At 43.8% G+C, this 16,092-nt stretch overlaps 1 protein-coding gene across 1 annotated transcript in view; it reads right to left on the bottom strand.

Annotated features, from left to right (window-relative positions):
* elp3 (elongator acetyltransferase complex subunit 3) overlaps positions 1-16,092 on the bottom strand; it is an 84,828-nt gene that overhangs the window by 51,448 nt on the left and 17,288 nt on the right. The window contains exons 5-8 of the mRNA XM_048531805.2: positions 15,780-15,843; positions 14,375-14,443; positions 13,176-13,330; positions 2,401-2,562 (exon numbers count right to left, since the gene is read on the bottom strand). Of these exons, the coding sequence (XP_048387762.1) occupies positions 2,401-2,562; positions 13,176-13,330; positions 14,375-14,443; positions 15,780-15,843 (450 nt within the window). The remainder of the gene's footprint in view (positions 1-2,400; positions 2,563-13,175; positions 13,331-14,374; positions 14,444-15,779; positions 15,844-16,092) is intronic.

Below are 16,092 nucleotides of genomic sequence, written 5' to 3' on the forward strand. Positions count from 1 at the left end.
TTGTGTGTGGTGGCCAGAACCTGATGCAATATTCTAGTCTAATCAGACTTACCCTGCTTTTATACTCAATATCAAAATGCAGCTCAATACTGCACACACTTTGCTAACCACTCTCTCAATCTGTCCTGTCACAATCAAAGATATTTCCAGTTTTATAACATTGTCAGACTTTACTCAATCTCAAGATGACCTGCTGCTCAAATGCTCAATCGTGCCTTCATTATCTCTGACTATTCCAACGCTCACCTGAGTGATCATTGATCTGGTTGGGAAGTTGACAGAATGGAAGAAGAAAAAAAGCGAGACTAACAGCAGGTAGTCTAATTGACAGAATGTAACCAGTGGTTTCACACAAAGGTGTCTGCTGCCTCAACTATTCTTGTATTCAGTAATGACTTGGATTACAAGACAGAATGCCACATATCTAGTTGCCAGTGCCTCAAAGGCAGATAGCAGTGTAGGTGGAAGCATGAAAATACAAAAAAAGTAGCAATTAATGACAGAATGGCAAATGAATTTCAAGGTAATTTCAAAATGGTGAAAAGCTAGAAGCAGAGGTCCAGAGATTTATGGATCCATGTACACAGGTTATCAAACTGTCATGAACAGAGAGAACAAAAATCTAAAAGAAAATGGAATGCTGGTCTTTATAGCAAGACAACAAGAATAGAAGGAGTTAGAAGTTATGCTCCATTTCCACAATGCCCTGACACTACACCACCTGGATAACTGTGAAAAGTCGGGGCACCGCAGACTCAGAATAAGGGAGTTTACCACTTAGGATTGAAGTGAGGAGACATTTCTTCAGTTAAGTTGTTGTAAATCTTAGGAATTCTTCACCCCAGGGGACTCTGAATGTTCTGTCCTCATACATTCAAATCAGAAATGAATAGATTCTTGTGCACTAAGCGAATGCGGAGAAGGTAGAATTGTGGACGTTTTCTACGAGGACTTCAGAAAAGCATTCAACAAGGTTTCACAAGGTAGACTGGTTAGCAAAGTTAGGTCACATGGAATCCAGAGAGAACTAGCCATTTGGATACAAAATTGACCTGAAGGTAAGAGACAGATGGGGGTGGTGCAGTGTTGTTTTTCAGACTGGAGGCCAGAGACCAGTGGCGGTATACTCCAAGGATCGGTGCAGTGCCCACTGTTTTTCATCATTTATATAAATGATTTGGATGTGAATATATGAAGAATGGTCAGAGAGTTTGCAAATGACACCAAACTTTGCATTGTTGTGGACAGTGAGGAATGTTATCTCATAGCACAACAGAATCTTAATCAGATGGGCCGAGGAGGGTCAGATGGATTAAGTTTAGATAAATGTGAGGTGCTGTATTTGGAAAGGCAAATCAGGGCAGGACTCACACACTTCACGGTAAGGTCCTAAGAGTGTTGCTGAACAAAGAAATCTTGGGGTGCAAATTCATAGTTCCTTGAAAGTGGAGTCACAGGTAGACAGTTTATTGGTTAGGGCATTGAATATGGGAGTTGGGATGTCATGTTGCAGCAGTAGAGGATATTAGGCTACTTTGGAATACTGCATGCGATTCTGGTCTCCCTGCTATCGGAAAGATGTCATTAAATTCGAGAGGGTGTAGAAAAGATTTACAAGTATATTGCCAGGATTGGAAGGTTTGAGCTGTAAGGAAAGGCTGAATAGGCTCTGGGGCTACTATCCTGGAGCATCAGAGGCTGTGGTGTGACCTTACAGAGGTTTATAAAATCATGAGGGGCATGGATAAGGTGAGTAGCCCAGGTGTTTTTCCCAGGGTAGGGCAGTTCAAAACAAGAGGGCATAGGTTTAAGGTGAGACAGGGAAGATTTAAGAGACCTAAGACGCAATCTTTTCACGCAGACGGTAGTGCATGTTTGGAATGAGATGTCAGAGGAAGCAATAAAGGTGGGTACAATCACAACATATAAAAGGCATCTGGATGAGCACATAAATAGGAAGAGTTAGAGAGATTTGGGGCCAAATGCTGGCAAATGGGACTAGATTAATTTAGGTCTTCTGGTCAACATGGTTGATTGGACCAAAGGGTCTGTTCCCATGCTTGTAGGTTGAGTGGAAAGGCAGTGTTGGGTAAGATGATCTGCCACGATCTTACTGAATGGTGGAAAAGATCTGAGAGGTTGAATAGATCTCTCTGGCTCCTATTTCTCATGTTCTTAATTGCTTATTTTAAATACAAGTTTGATTTTAAAAATTAGAAGACACTAAGAAAAATTGAGTAAAATATGTACAGAGTTTGACTATAGATTAGTATAAACCTACTGAATGGCAGAACAAACTTGAGAAAGTACATGACCCACTTATGTTCATGTGATACAGAGCAGCAATGGCAATTTCGACAATTACAAAGTCAACTGTTTGGATTCTGAATCATGCCCCACCTGTTGGTGTCTCTGGCCACATCCTCATAGACACTCTGTACCCCAATCTCCAGCCGTGTACACCCATATTGCAGCATGTCACTGAGATGGCGCTTCAGGCAGTAGTCTGGTCTGGTCTCAATGGTGATGCCAACACACTTCGTATTGCTACGCTCAGAGTACCTGAAATCAGATTAAAACCATTGGCAGTAATCTTCAAATACTGTACATTCAGGCCATAGTCATCACTATTACCAGAAACATGAAAGGCACTTAGTTACAACATCGGTCAGGAAGATTATAGAAGGAGGAAACAAATCAAATGTCTTCTGTGAGGGTCATCCTTCACGCACACAGTTATAAAGACCATTTTGAGGCCACTTTGCTCATTCCCTGGTTTTAACAGACTCAAGCTGATTATAACTTAACTCAGCACTAGTCAGCGCTTCTTAATAACAGAAAGCACCTGGAAGTTACACATCAGCTTTCAGAAGACAAAGTAAAACATTCCAAGATGTTTCATGACAGTGGGATCAGACAAAAATTAACAGCCAGTCAAAATATTAAGAAAAACACTAAGAACACTATCAAAACACTCAGACAAAAAGGTGGAAAATAAGGGAAGTCTTTTGAGGTTGGTTGGCTTGTCGAGCTGGTTTGTTGTTTCGCAGACATTTTATTCCCGTGCTTGGTAACCCCCTCAGTGCAGTCTCCGATGAAGCATCGGTGTGTTTTCCTGCCTGGTTTTCAAACTCTGGAGTCTGTTGAGATGGATTGCCTCAATTCTGGTGTTCCTTCATATTGGAATGCATATGGGGTTGAATTCAATGTGTTTATTAATAGCCTGCTTTGTGGAGTGCCATGCTTCCAGGAATCGCCATGCTTGTCTCTCCCTAGCCTGTCCTAGGATTTTGGTGTTGTCCCAGTCGAAGCCGTGGTTCTCCTCGTCCATATGCATTGAGATGAGTGAGTACTGGTCATGTCTTTTTGTAGCCAGTTGGAATTCAGATACTCTTATTGTTAGTTTCCTTCCTGCATGTCCGATGTAGTGTTTCTCACAGTCTCTGCATGGGGATTTTGTAGATGGCATTGGTCCTGTTCATGGCGGGGAGTGGATCTTTAGTTCAGGTGAGCAGTTGTAGGGTTGCTGTGAGCTTATGTGCCACTCTGATGCCCAGTGGTCGGAGACATCTTGTAGTGAATTCTGACGCGTTCCTGATGTAGGGCAGTGTGATGAGTATGTCAGGACATTTGGTCCGTTTAATGATGACAAGGGGGCATCTACGTAGCGTATCCACAGTTTAGGTTGGATTTGTGGGAGGGCAGTCCTTTCCAGTCTTTGCATCACTGCTTCTGCTATGAATTCGGAAACAGGTGATCCAATGGGTGTCCCGTTGATATGCTCGTATGCTTGGCTGTTGAAGGTGAAGTGGGTGGTCAGGCATAGGTCCAATAGTTTCAGTATGTTGTCCTTGGAGATGGTTTCACTGGGGTCGTGTTCTTGTTCAAGTAGTGTTGTCATTGTTTCCCTTGCTAGTGGTATGTCTATTGATGTGAATTGAGTGTGGCTTCCAGTGTAGCTAGGAATTCCATTTTGTTGGCGTCCCTGTAGTTGTAATTCAGTCCTCGGGTGAGAACGGCTTTTCCCATGTCTGTCAGTTTCCTGTCAGCGGTTTCTTATCCGTGTGTCTGTTCTGTTGTTGTGGTTTTTGTGGGTAAGTGTGGCGAGCTTGTCTTGCAGGGTCTGTCTTTTCTTGGCTCTTGTGGTCTGTTGGCTGATGTTAATGGTTCATTTCATGTCAGTTGTCCAGTCTTGATTGGTTGCTTCCTTGAATAACATTTTTTGGCATGCAATTTCTGTTGTATTTAAAACCAGTGTTGAAAAACCAGGAGGGAAAACACACCGACACTTCATCGGAGGCTGCAATGAGGATGTTACCAATCATGGTAACGAAACATCTGTGAAGCAACAAACCAGCTCAGTAAGCGAACCAACTTCAACGCCCACAACCCGAGTTACAGATCTACTCCAAAACGTTAAAGGAAAATCTTAAACGAACAGAAGTGGGAAGTGTTAGAAAGGGAGACACTGACCTAAAGGGATGGCCTCCAGCAGTGCAAGGATTAAAACTGGGGATGTACGCAAGACCAGAGTTAAGGGTTTTGAGGAGCAGGAACACTGTATTTCTAGATGCACCATTGGGAGGGGTCTGACTGGGATTAATCAGAACCATGGACTAATATTGCCTGGTCTTTGAAGTCTCAGAACAAATGTGAGCACTGGAACATGACACGTGATAGGGAAAAGTCAGCACAAGCTGTCTCGACATTGCCCTGCAGCTAACTTTTCATTTTTGCCATATACAAGGATTGCTGGCTACTTGAACCTGCCAGTCTATAGGAATGACTGATCAACTCTCACCTCTCTGTATCACAAACATGGTTTCAGATTGATGGTTCATTAAAAAAGCTATTATTTAGAATCTAAACATCAAAACAATAAATTTCCCAGTGAATTAAAAAACATAAAAATCTGTGTTAATAAATGGTATACTTTGCCAATCAATATTCAATCACCAGTTTCTCAATTTGAGCAGGTGCTGAAATAGAAGCTTGTTAAAATCTGACTGCAGGAGAATTACTTCTTCAATGAAAATGACGAAGAACACCGCGGTCTTAAGAGTTGTATCAATAATTATCTCAGTCAGCGGCTGTAAAACCAAGGCAGTTGCCCCACTTTCTGGTCAATGCTTTTGGACTATTCCATGGAACTTGAAATCCGCAATGTTTCTGGACAATGATGTTATCTCATCTGATATTTGTCAGCTTTCCTTTGCTGCTTTGCGATTGATCTTCCCTGTTTGGAATACCCTGCCCGGTCAGGAGAACAGACTTACCAATCTACAATCTAACACATGGACAATGCTTCGCAGAGCATAATATACGACACTCAATGTCTAGATTGCTCTCTAGACATTGCTCCCCTCAAGGGGTCAGCATCCAATCTGCTCCCTTGACACCCTCCCCTCCACTAGTCAGTGTCTTAATTGTTAGCTCGACAATCTTGCCCTTCAAGGTTCTTCATCTCAATTGTACTACCAATAGGTTGCTCAGGGATAAGTGGCATGACTGTCCCACTCTCCAGAGGATCTGTGGTTGGACTGATCTCTGGAATTCTTTTCTTCCAGGTTGTGTGTCATTTCAACTCTCTAGATACTACACCCCTTTCATGATCCGAATCTAGAATACTCTTTGGGCTTGACACCGTACCAGCTTCCAGTCTTCCCTTTGAGCAGTCTCATTGTCACTTCCTATACGCCATGTCATTGTTTAGAACCTGCAACAATCTAAGGAACTTCTATGAATAGCAAATTGACAATAGAGATCCAACATACTGTTCACTGATGTTGTTTAGTTCCAAACCCGCCCATGTGCTCCCCCACGGCCAACAATGCTTCACAAATTCCTTGTTCAGGAAATTCCTAACATTTCAATCCAGCAAACAAAATCATTAACCACATTCAAAAATTTCCTCAAAACATCATGAGCCCCTGGCAGACTCGTGCCCACAGGAGCCTTTTTATCTAAATCGTACTGTTCCTTGAGGTGTTGCAAGAGAAAAGAACTACCTGCCTTCTGGCATGTGGGCAATGCTATATAAACACAAATTCCCATGGCTCCATCTCCAGCATTGCAAAATTACCTCTGCAGCATCCTGTCTGAAGTTTTAACAAGGAGAGTTGATAGGAATCAGTATCAACATATAAATGTATGAAATAGAAATACAAAGATGTCCATTCAGCTAACCCTGAGAAAGGATCACCAGACCCAAAAAGTTAACTCTAATATTTTCTTCACAGATGCTGCCAGATCTGCTGAGCTTTTCCAGCAACTTTGTTTTGTTCATGACTGTTCAGCTCAGAGTCCACTCAAAATGGTTGACTGTATATATTTTGAATTCCACATTCTCAACTACTGCTGAAAGATTTTTGTTAGGCAATACCATCAAAGATTATCTACCTATTTTTAAAAAATTTCAATGGTCCCTCTTCTACTTCTTTTTGAGGCAGAAGGTTCCAAAAGTCACAACACTCTTCAAAAAAAACTCCCCTCATCTTTGTCCCAAAAAACTGACTGCTAATTTTTAAACTTCCCCCTTGTTCTGGAATGATGCACAAGAAGAAATTCGCTAGTGCTATTCTGGTGGATTTAAACTAGCTCAGAAGGGGGATGGGAAACTGAGGTGTAGTCCTAGTACACAGGAGGATGAGCGTAGGGAGGACACGGTCAGGACCTCACTGTCACAGGAGTGTGCTAGCAGACAGCAAGCTGGATTGAAGTGTGTCTACGTTAATGCCAGGAGTATCCGGAATAAGGTAGGTGAGCTTGCAGCTTGGATAGGTACCTGGGACTTCGATGTTGTGGCCATTTCGGAGACATGGATACAGCAGGGTCAGGAATGGATGTTGCAGGTTCCAGGGTTTAGATCTTTCATTAAGGTCAGGGAAGGTGGTAAAAGAGGGGGAGGTGTGGCTTTGTTGGTCAAGGACAGTATAACGGTGGCTGACAGAACTTTTGATGAGGGCTCGTCTACTGAGGTGATATGGGCTGAGGTTGCCGAGGAAGGTTTATCGACTGAGTCAGTATGGGTGGAAGTTAGGAACAGCAAGGGAGCAGTCGCCTCGCTGAGGGTTTTCTACAGACCCCCAAATAGCAGTAGGGAGATTGAAGAACTCATAGGCTGGCAGATTATTGAAAAGTGCAAACGTAGCAGAGTTGTTGTTATGGGTGACTTCAACTTTCCCAAATAGATTGGAACCTCCTTCGTGCAGATGGTTTGGATGGAGTCGTTTTTGTCAAGTTGTTCAGGAGGGTTTCCTTACTCAGCATGTGGACAGGCCAATGAGGGGAGAGGCCATTTTGGATTTGGTGCTCGGCAATGAGCCAGGACAGGTGTCAGATCTCGTGGTGGGAGAACACGTTGGCGACAGTGACCACAACAGGCTCACATTTACCATAGCTATGGAAAGGGAAAGGAGCAGTTACCAGGGGAAGATATTTAACAGGGGTAAAGGAAACTATGACGCTATCAGACAGGAGTTGGGAAGTACAGATTGGGAGCAATTGTTCCACAGAAAGGGCACAGCAGACATGTGGAGGCTGTTTAAGGAGCAGTTGTTGCGAGTGATGTGTAAATTTGTTCCTCTGAGACAGGTAAGAAGGGGTAAGATTAAGGAGCCTTGGATGACGGGTATAGAGGTGCTTCTTGTCAAAATGAAAAAGGCAGCGTACGTAAGGTGGAGGAAGCAAGGGTCTAGCACAGCTTTAGAGGATTACAGGCTTGTTCGGAAGGAGCTCAAAAGTGGACTGAGGAGGGCCAGGAGGGGGCACAATAAAGGCTTGGCAGGAAGGATTAGGGAGAACCCGAAGGCATTTTACTCATGTGTGAGGAATAAGAGAATGATCAGGGAGAAGATAGGGCCGATCAGGGATAGCGTAGGGAACTTGTGCGTGGAATCTGAGCAGACAGGGGAAGCCCTAAATGAGTTTTTTGCTTCGGTTTTCACTAAGGAAAGGGACCTTGTTGTGAATGAGAACTTTGAGCAGGAAAACAGGCTTGAACAGACCAAGATTGAGCAAGTTGATGTGCTGGAAATTTTGGCAAACATTAAGGTTGATAAGTCCCCAGGGCCAGACCAGGTTTATCCTCGGTTGCTCCGGGAAGCGAGAAAGGAGGTTGCTAAGCCGCCGGCGAAGATCTTTGCTTCCTCACTCTCCACGGGAGTCATACCAGAAGATTGGAGGGAGGCAAATGTTGTTCCTCTTTTCAAGAAAGGGAATAGGGAAATCCCTGGAAATTACAGACCAGTCAGTCTTACATCTGTGGTCAGCAAGGTTTTGGAAAGAATCCTGAGGGATAGGATTTATGACTATTTGGAAAAGCATAGCGTGATTAAAGGGAGTCAGCATGGCTTTGTGAGGGGCAGGTCATGCCTTACAAATCTTATTGAGTTCTTTGAGGAAGTCACGAGACAGGTTGACAAGGGTTGAGCAGTGAATGTGGTGTACATGGACTTCAGCAAAGTATTTGATAAGGTTCCCCACAGCAGGCTCATTCATAAAGTCAGGAGGTATGGGATACAGGGTGATTTGGCTGTCTGGATTCAGAATTGGTTGGCTGACAGGAGGCAGAGAGTGGCTGTAGGTGGTAAGTATTCTGCCTGGAGGTCAGTGCTGAGTGGTGTCCGACAGGGCTCTGTTCTTGGGCCTCTGCTCTTTGTAGTTTTTATAAATGACTTGGATGAGGAGGTTGAGGGGTGGGTTGGTATGTTTGCTGATGACACAAAGGTTGGAGGTGCCGTTGATAGTATCAAGGGTTACTGCAGGCTTCAGCGAGACATTGACAGAATGTAGAGCTGGACTGAGAAATGGCAGATGGAGTTCAACCTGGATAAATGTGAAGTGATGCATTTTGGAAGGTCGAACTTAAATGCTGAATATTGGATTAAAGGCAGGATTTTTGGCAGTGTGGAGGAACAGCGGGATCTTGGTGTTCAAGTGCATAGCTCCCTCAAAGTTGCCACCCAGGTGGATAAGGTGGTTAAGAAAGCATATGGTGTTTTGGATTTCACTAACAGGGGGATCGAGTTTAAGAGCCGCGAGGTTATGCTGCAGCTCTACAACACCCTGGTGAGACCACACTTGGAATATTGTGTCCAGTTCTGGTCGCCCTATTATTGGAAAGATGTGGAGGCTTTGGAGAGGGTGCAAAGGAGGTTTATCAGGATGCTGCCTGGACTGGAGGGCTTGTCTTACGAGGAGAGGTTGACTGAGCTCAGACATTTCTCTCTGGAGAGGAGGAGGAAGAGAGGTGACCTGATCGAGGTGTACAAGGTAATGAGAGGCATAGATAGAGTCGATAGCCAGAGACTTTTTCCCAGGGTAGGATTGACTGCCACGAGGGGTCATAGTTTTAAGGTGTTAGGAGGAAGGTATAGAGGAGACTTCAGAGGGAGGATCTTCACCCAGAGAGTTGCGAGATCATGAAATAGTTTGCCTGTGGTAGTCATGGAAGCGGAGTCAGAAGTAACATTTAAGCGACTGCTGCACATGCACATGGACAGCAGTGAATTGAGGGGAATGGAGGTTAGGTTATTTTATTTTATTTTTGGATTAGGATTATTCCATGGCACAACATTGTGGGCTGAAGGGCCTGTATTATGCCGTACTTTTCTACGTTCTATCTATGTTCTAAGAAATATTTTGCCAAGTCCATTCAAGATCTTACATATTTCAAAGAAGTCACCCCTCACTCTAAGGCTCTCGTGGAAACAAGCCAACCTGTCCAACCCAACCATTTAGGTCAACCTATTCATTCCAGATAATGATCTAGTTAACCATCTCCAACACACTGACATTTACAGTAGAACAGATTCCTATAACAGCACAGCTCTGAATCTGGATCATGAGCAACAAGTCACTAATGCAAAAAAGTGCTCTTAATTTGACTATCTCCATTCCAAGCACTTTTCTCATAGTGTCACATTTGTAGGAAATTTCTTCTGTGTGAGGTAAAGTTGAGCAGGCATTTGATTCAGTCCAGAATCATTCACTTCAAACCATCAATAGTGGGCAAGAGGGTGAGCTTCATCTCATCAGTTAAAATGAGCTACAAACTATCAGCAACGTATTCACTGAGGTCTACGTGAGAACGACCTCAGACTAAACATCTGGTAAAAATAAAAGGTTCTCTACCAGCCCACTCCAGCCACACAACAACCATGATGAACCCCTGGGAAGCACTAAGGATTAGAGGGGCCTTCTTGTGCATGTACACCTATTCATTACAGTACCAGGACAGATGAACAAAGTGGTTTCGCTTTTATTAGGGCATAGAGTTTAAGGGCAGAAAGGTAACGGAACTATAAAAAAATCTTGGCTTAGGCCACAGCTAGAGTACTGTGTGGAGTTCTGGAATCCACAACATTGGAGGGATGGGATAGCACCAGAGAACGTGAACATAGAACACAGAAATGTACAGCACAGTTCAGGCCCTTCGGCCCACGAGGTTGTGCCTACCTATTATCCTACAAAGAGCAATCTACCCTGCATACCCTACATTTGACTATCCTTTATGTGCCTATCTAAGAGTCGCTTAAAAGTCTCTAAAGTATCTGACTCCACTACCACTGCCTGTAGCACATTCTACACGCCCACCACTATCTGTGTGAAGAAGCTACCTCTGACATCTCCCCTATACCTTCCTCCAATCACCTTAAAATTATGTCCCCTCGTGATAGTCATTTCTGCCCTGGGAAAAAGTCTCTGGCTATCCACTCTATTTGTGCCTCTCATCATCTTGTACACCTCTATCTAAAGTCACCTCGCATCCTTCTTCGCTCCAATGAAAAAAGCCCCAGCTCTCTCCACCTTTCCTCATAAGACCTGCTCTCCAGTCCAGGCAGCATCCTGGTAAATCTCCTCTGCACCCTCTCTAAAGCATCCACATCTTTCCTATAATGAGGTGACCAGAACTAAACACAATCTTCCAAGTGTGGTCTAACCAGAGTTTCATAGACCTGCAGCATAACGTCACAGCTTTTAAACTCAATTCCACTGCCAATGAAAGCCAACACACCATATAGCTTCTTAACAACCCTATCAACTTGGGTAGCAACACCTGGACTCCAAGATCCCTCTGTTCCTCCATATTGCTGAGAATCCTGCCATTAAGTCTGTATTCTGCATTCAAATTCAACATTCCAAAATGAATCACTTCACACTTTTCTGGGTAGAATTCCACCTGCCACTTCTTTGCCCAGCTCTGCATCCTGTCAATGCCCCGTTGCAACCTACACAGGCCTCTACACTGTCTGCAGCTCCACCAACCTCCGTGTCATTGGCAAACTTACTAACCCACCCTTCCACTACCTCATCCAAATAATTTATAAAGATCACAAACAGCTGAGGTCCCAGAACTGATCCCTGCAGAACAAACACTGGTCACCAAGCTCCAGGCTGAATACTTTCCATCTACTACCACCCTCTATCTTCCATTGGACAGCCAGTTTTGCATCCAGACAGCCAAGCTTCCTTTCTTACTGAATGAGCCTACCATGTGGAACCTTACCAAATGGCTTGCTAAAATCCACATACACCACATCCACTGCTATGCCTTCATCTATTTGTTTTGTCACATAATCAAAGAATTCAATGTGCACAGGAGATTTACCAGGATACTGCCTGGTTTGGTCAGGTTCAGGAATGGACAGATGGATTGTTTTACTTACAGCAAGCGAGGAGAGAGGGGACACAATTGAGATGTATAAAATTATGAGGAGCGTAGATTGGAATACAAGAAGGAACTTTTCCCCTTGGTGGAGAGATCAATGCCAGAGGCACAGCTTTAAGGTAAAGGGCAGAAGTTTTAGAGCAGATGAGGATATTTCTTTTTCACCTCGAGGGTGGTAGAAATCTGAAACCCTCTGCCTGTAAGGATGGTAGATACGGAAACCCTCATAACATTTAAGGACTATTTTGATGGGCACTTGTGATATCAAGGTGTACAAGACTATGGGCCAAGTGATTGAAAATGAGATTACAGTAGTTAGGTGCTTATGTTTGACCAGCGCACACGCAATGGGCTGAAGGGCCTTTTTCCGTACTGTAGACCTCCATGACACTAACTTTATGTCAGCATTTACTGCAGCAATGGATAGCATGAATGCACTGCAGGGAAGGTCTGCTGAAAATGCTACTTATTCATGTAACTGTTAAACAATGCAGGAATTGCTTAGTCACAGTCAGCTAATACTACACAGAAGCTGAACATCTTCCAGGGCAATGCACCCAGGTGGACTGACATCCTATACACTACCTTTAACATTTAGTCCTTTCACCACTGGTGTACAGTGCCAGCAGAAACAAACACGGAGGATGCTAGAGAAACTGCAGGCCTGGCAGCATCAGTGGAAAGAGAAACTGGGTTGATATAACTCTTCAGAAATGAATAGTGTTGGAGAACAGGATTAGAGAGGAAAAGAGACAGAAAGGTGAGAAGGCAATGAAAGCAAAGAAACAATGAAGGAGTGACGTGTCCTCTGTTCAAGCCTTACAGATCCCACATTCTCAGAAGATTAGACAGGTTAGAATGGTTTCCAGTTGAGTTTTGAAGAGTTGGGGGTGACTAAATTGAAGTATATCAGACACTGAAAGGTCTTGAAATGTTGGACATGGAAAAGATTTTCCTCTTGAGGTTAAGTCCAGAATTAAGGGGCACATATTATTTTAAGATTCAGGTTTGCCCTTTCAAGACAGAGTATGCCCCACTGCTAGTTAACATTAGTAGCTGTGAGGACCTGGAGCTAGCCATAGGACACTAACTGACACCAGTCGCTACAGGGCTTTACAGTTCATGCTATGAAAGTAGCTGTGAGACTGCGTTGCGTCTGAACTGAGAAAGTTATCAGTTGAGAAGATTTGGGCTTCCCTCTGCTGGAAATAAATAGTCACTGCAGGGATAGCAAATGATTTCAGATATTAAGTGCATCACAATTCACACCTGTGTGAATTAACAGACCTGGAAAAGTGTATGTGCGCATGCAGGCATGTGTGTGCATATGTGCCTGCATGTGCGCATGTAAGTTTGAGATTGTTGCAATTCTACAATCAATGCTTCACCCAACTCATCCAGCAGAGGAATAGATCTTAGCAATGCACATCCATCACAGTCTCCAAGTCTAATCAAGCAAGAGGTTTCCTATTCCATCAATCCAATCTTCAAACTGATTACTTACTTGACTGCCTCTGCCACATTGTTGGAGGTGTGACCGGAGAGGGCATCATGCAGGTTACGGATGAAGTAATCCCTGTATTCTTCTGGCAGCGCCATAAAAGTCCCACCCATCACAATGAACTCAACCTTGTCCACACTGTGTCCCAACTGTTTCAACTGAAATGAGATAAAGATGGAGGAAAAGGGGGCAGTGGGATAATTGCATTGACAAACCTTAACTGCAATCACTTGTTTACATCACTGTTAATTGCAGTATTAGAAATTTGCTGGACATTCACATTTTCTCTAAATATCATTTGGATCCTCCAACACTGTTCCATTTTCATCACAATTCCTCATTCAGCCTTCACAACATGCAAAATTTAGATGACAAACTGATTGCCGAGATACCTGGACCAGTTGATTATTAAGACATTGATTCCTAACCTGGAGAATCCAAAACTAAGGAACTCTGAATATGGGGACAGCCACATAGGGCTGAAATGAGGAGAAATTCCTTCACTTGGAAGTTTGTGATTATTGATATTCTTCATAACAAAGGGCTGTGGATACTCACTGTTATATATGTTAAGCTGAAATTAATATTTTTAACTCAATGGTACCAAGGTTTGAAAGTAAGACCATGCATTAAGGTCAGAGATCAGTACGATTTTATTAAATGGCAGAGAAAGCTCATGTCCACACACAATATTCCTGCCCCTATTTCTATGTTCTTCTGACAGAATCCTCCCAGTTCGTTATCCCAAAAGTGGTGCTGTGGTCACCAACTGATATCTCGCCACTTCACCAAGAATCTCCTCCACAATTTTTATACATTCATCACTGTTTTCCATTTCCCTATTGAAAAGCAGCCAAGGCCACTAGACAATCCGCCCCAGCATGAGGAGACATCAGGTCAAGAGATGGAGCCAATAAGGCTGCTTCGCTGCTTGATTTTGGTGTCAAACACAATTAACACATTCCAACAATAACCACAGTCAAAGGTCTGCAAAGTAACATCTATCATACACTGAATTTGACATGAAACACAGGAGAATGGGGCCACAATTTCAAATATTCCTCAATCATCTGCTCTAGCATGCAATTCACAAAACTTTCAAAACAACATCACTATTTGGGGCCAGGCTTAGAAATGCTAGTAAATGGGCAGAATTTGATCCCTCTGACAGAGGCAAACGACAGACTTTGAACTGCACGTACCTGCTCCACACGATGTCTTGTCTGTAAGTAGGGGTCATATCTTGCACGTATGGCTCGCATTGAGGTTGGCTATTTTGAAGGGAATATAGTTAAATGTCTCATGGTGACGATCTGACAAGCTTGCAAAATAAATCAATCCTCACAAAATGGCGAAGAAAGCAAGAACTGCAATGTTAGAGTCTGAGACAACAGTGTGGAGCTGGAGGAATATAGTAGGCCAGGTAGCATCAGAGGAGCAGGCAAGTTGACATTTTGAGTCAGGAGCCTTCTTCAGAAACGGGAGGGGGAAGGCAGCTGGGAAATAAATAAAGAGAAGAGGAAGCGATTAGAGGTAAGGAGTGGTGGGGATTGGTCAATGGGATGGGTAGGATGGATCGGTGGCAGAGAAGATGGACAAGTTGTGTCAGGTCATGGAGGCGGGAGGGAGGATGTGAGAGGCTGGGGAAAGGCAGGTGGGATGTTGGTAAGTGGATGCAGGTAGGGGGTAGTGGGGATTGGACAGTGCGAAGGGTGGGGTGGATAGGATGGGAGAAGATGGACAAGGTGTGTCGGGTCAAGGAGGCAGGAATAAGAGGGAGGATTGGATTTGGGATGAGGCCGGGGTGGGGAGATTTTAAAACTGGTGAATTCCATGCTTAGGCCATTGGGATGTCGGCTCTTGAGGCAGAATAAGAGGTGCTGCTCCTCCAGTTTGCGTGTGGTGTCATTGAGACACTGGAGGTGGCTCAGGATGGACATGTCACCCAGGGGGTGGGAGGGGGAGTTAAAATGGCTGGCGACCGAAGGTGCTGTCGTTTGTCGCATACTGCGCACAGATGCTCTATGAAACAGTCTCAGAGTCTACACTTGGTGTTACCAATGTACAAGAGGCCACATCGGGAGCAGTGGACATAGTAGATCAAGTTGACACATGTACAGGTGAACCCCTATCTGATGTGAAAGGTTCATTCCGGGCCTTGAATGGAGGCAAGGGGGGAGGTGCAGAGGCAAGTATAGCACTTCTTACAGAATATTCGGCTTGGGAGACAACTCCCCTGATAGACCCATGTAACTAACTCATTTTAGCTTTTGAGATTTTACACGAGCATAAACATTATTTAAATTGGAAGGGGGGATTTAATGGAGAAGGGGAAGGGGAGAAGTGTGTAATGGGGGCAGTGGGTACAGAGGGAGGGAGAAGGCATGCATGAGCACCTCCTCCCTGTCACTGTCCCCATTTGTGTGTACGCCATCCCACTACCTGCCCCACCTCCGACTCCCAGTCCTTTACACACACACTCCCTAACTCCCTCACTTCCCACTTCCTGTACTCATGCCAAACTTACTGATACCACGTAGTATAAAAGGCACATTGTTACTGTTGGTGAACTGCCTGGAGATGCTGGGAACACATGTATGTCCTTACCTCATACCCTGTGTAAGATTGAGTTGAATATTCGAAGTCTGAATCTGGACCCCCAGGGCAGTATCTGGAATTCAAAACTAACTTTTAGTTTTATACCCAAATCATTTTTTTCGGAATATACGTCCATTTAGATCTTCTTATTCCGTATTAGCTAGCTGTTTCTTCTCATGAATTTCTGTACAATGGAAACTATCAGTTCTATAATGTAACTGTTTTTCTATTTTTGACACACTGTCTCAATTCCTTGTTTTATGATGGTTTGGAATAATTTATACATATTCTTCACCACACCAGTCATGTAACTTATACAGTC

The sequence above is a fragment of the Stegostoma tigrinum genome, chromosome 4, assembly GCF_030684315.1.
Source record: "Stegostoma tigrinum isolate sSteTig4 chromosome 4, sSteTig4.hap1, whole genome shotgun sequence".
Lineage (NCBI taxonomy): Eukaryota > Metazoa > Chordata > Chondrichthyes > Orectolobiformes > Stegostomatidae > Stegostoma > Stegostoma tigrinum.